At 35.5% G+C, this 3,091-nt stretch overlaps 2 protein-coding genes across 2 annotated transcripts in view; one reads left to right on the top strand and one right to left on the bottom strand.

Moving 5' to 3' along the window:
- The window catches only part of LOC103748459 (olfactory receptor 8H1-like), a 7,433-nt gene extending 5,541 nt beyond the window's left edge, over window positions 1-1,892 (top strand). The window contains exon 2 of the mRNA XM_008851097.1: window positions 1,887-1,892. Coding sequence (XP_008849319.1) covers window positions 1,887-1,892 — 6 coding nt within the window. The remainder of the gene's footprint in view (window positions 1-1,886) is intronic.
- A 305-nt stretch (window positions 1,893-2,197) lies between these two features.
- Window positions 2,198-3,088, bottom strand: LOC103748458 (olfactory receptor 1102). Its single transcript, XM_008851096.1, has one exon. The coding sequence runs from the start codon at window positions 3,086-3,088 to the stop codon at window positions 2,198-2,200; it is 891 nt and encodes a 296-aa protein (XP_008849318.1).
- Between the last annotated feature and the right edge of the window lie 3 nt (window positions 3,089-3,091).

Here is a 3,091-nt window from a genome sequence, read left to right as displayed (position 1 = left end):
ATTAGATAGACAGATGATGATAGATGATAGATAGATAGATAGATAGATGATAGATAGATAGATGATAGATGATGATAGATGATAGATAGATAAATAGATGATAGATAGATAGATAGATAGATAGATAGAGATGATAGATAGATAGATGATAGATGATAGATGAAAGATAGATGATAGATGATAGATAATAGATAGATAGATGATAGATATAGATGATAGATAGAAGATAGATAGATGATATAGATAGATGATAGATAGATGATAGATAGATAGATGATAGATGATAGATGAAAGATAGATGATAGATGATAGATAATAGATAGATAGATGATAGATATAGATGATAGATAGAAGATAGATAGATGATATAGATAGATGATAGATAGATGATAGATATAGATCGATAGATGATAGATGATAGACAGATAGATGATATATAGATAGATGATAGATGATAGATAGATGATAGATAGATAGATGATAAGATAGATAGATAGATAGACAGATAGATGATAGATAGATGATAGATAGAGATAGACAGATAGATGATAGATAGATGACAGATATAGATAGATATAGATAGACAGATGATAGATAGATTATAGATAGACAGATGATAGATAGATAGATGATAGATAGATAGATAGATAGATCCTTGATAGATGATAGATGATCCATTTCCAGCATAGGAACAACTTTTATAATATGGACATACTCTGGACAAATGACTTTAATTAACCTTAAAGCCAAAACGTTAATATTATTTTAGCTTGTTTATAATGAAAACAAGCTTACTAAGGCTTGAGGGCTTCTTTTGTTTGTTTGTTTTTTAATTGTATTTATTTTATGTGTGTGAATGTTTTGCCCGCATGTATAAAGTGAACCTGTGCATACAATGATCAACAATGCCTCAAGAGGGCATCAGATTCCCTGTTGCTGGAGTTACAAACAGTTGTTAGCCACTGATTGAGGGCTGAGGACAAAACAATGGTCCTTGAGAAGAGCAGATTGTGCTCTTAACTACTGAGCCATTTCCCCAGTCCTTACCTCCTCTTATAACCAAAACATGTAGCTCATGAATATTCCTGCCGTTGACTAACAAAAAAGTATGACTGTGTTTGTATTTGTTTTGTATATTATACAAACACCACAGACCATGGGCATTGATAGAAGCAATGAAGATCATCCCCTTTGTGTTGTAATCAATAGGAATGAAATTTCTATCACCTTTTTATGGCTATGTGTATTCTGGTCTATGTCAGCAGGCCTCAGAAAAGACAAAATCCTGACAAGGGTCCAGTGTACTTTTATTTCCCAAATTCATGCTGAACACATCAACACTGGAAAGAGAAAGGCCTTTGTCAAAGAGTTCATCAATTTGTAGGTTTTCTTGCAAGCTGTTCTTCCATTTGCCTGAATAATCTTGTGAATTTTCTCAATTAGACTGTCAGTTTAAGTTGTAGATCTTATTATCATTTTGTGATTGAAGAATAGAAAGAAGGGACTTTAATAAAGACAAGTCTAGCACCAAACAATACACAAATGACTAGTTCTACAGGTGTATGTGTGAAAATATTGTGTAGTTCCAGCAAAATTTCAGAGAAAGATGCAAGAATGAAGAAATAGATTCATAATGTGACTCCAAAACATAACCAATGTGGGAAACTTCAAGCCAATCCCCTGTCTAAATAATATGGCATAGCCAAAGAGGAGGAAGTCATACTGAAACTACCTGTACTTCATATGTATATTAAAATTATTGGGAACAGATCAATTTGAACATACTTATACACATAGAATGACAAAATATGCTGATAGATAAATTTGAATATAGTTAAATACATACAAATGGTATAATATGCTGATAATTCTGACATATATTTCAGGACTAATTAATGCTTTATTTGAAAATACATTAGAAATATACAATAACAAAAGACTTAAATACAAGCTAATGTGAGTTTTTTGTTTATTCAGTTGCTAAAGTCATTTATTTATTATGTGTATGAATGTTGCTTCGGCATATAAAAGCACCACCTGCATGCAGCGCCCAACAAGCCCAGTATTAGACATCAAGACACAGAAACTAGAGTGAGGATGGTTGTTAGTTATCCTATGGGTTCTAGGAACCAAACACAGGTCCTCTGCAAGAGCAGTCAGTGCTCTTAACCACCAAGTGCTCTCTCTAGCCCCTTAGTCAGTTTCTGAAGTGCACTTTATTTATGAACCAATTTCTCTCAAGTAACTTTCTCATTGCCACTTTTACATCATTATTCCTTAAACTGTAGATGATGGGATTCAACATGGGTATCACAATAGTGTAAAATGTTGACACTACCATGTCATGCTCCAAGGTATAGTTGGAACGTGGTCTCACATACATGAAGAGGATTGTACCATGAAAAATGGACACTCCAGTTAGGTGAGCTCCACAGGTAGAAAATATTTTTCTCCTCCCTTCAGCTGAATTCATTTTCAGGATGGTCACTAGGATGAAACCGTAGGAGACCAGGATGATCATGATGGTGGCTACCTCTATGGAGCCCGCACAGTAGAAGAGCAGAAGCTGGTTGATGTGGGTGTCAGAACAAGAAAGAGCAAGCAATGGGGGAATATCACAGAAAACATGCCTGATTTCATTGGAGCCACAGAAAGAAAGGTTGAAAGTGGCCACTGTGTGTATTGTAGCATGCAGAATTCCACCAGTATAAGAAGCCATGATAAGTGGCACGTAGACTCTAGGAGACATGCTCACTGTGTACAGAAGTGGGTTGTAGATGGCTAAGTAGCGGTCATAAGCCATCGCGGCCAAGAGGAAACATTCTGTGGTTCCACAGGTAACAAAGAGAAGCATCTGCACTGCACATTCTGCAAGTGAAATGGATTTATTCTCTGCAAGGAAATTGACCAGCATTCTGGGGGTCAGTACTGTAGAAAAGCAGGCATCTAACAAGGACAGTACACTCAGGAAATAGTACATAGGGTTGTGGAGCCGGGAATCACTAATGACTAATACAACCAACCCCAAATTTCCTATCAGAGTAAGAAGGTAGATGGCAAGAAATAACAAAAATAAAATGATGTTCATGTC

Source organism: Nannospalax galili, unplaced genomic scaffold (assembly GCF_000622305.1).
Source record: "Nannospalax galili isolate Female #2095 unplaced genomic scaffold, S.galili_v1.0 scaffold1226, whole genome shotgun sequence".
NCBI lineage: Eukaryota > Metazoa > Chordata > Mammalia > Rodentia > Spalacidae > Nannospalax > Nannospalax galili.
Note: the sequence above shows the minus strand (reverse complement) of the source record. Positions and strands in the feature narration are given on the sequence as shown.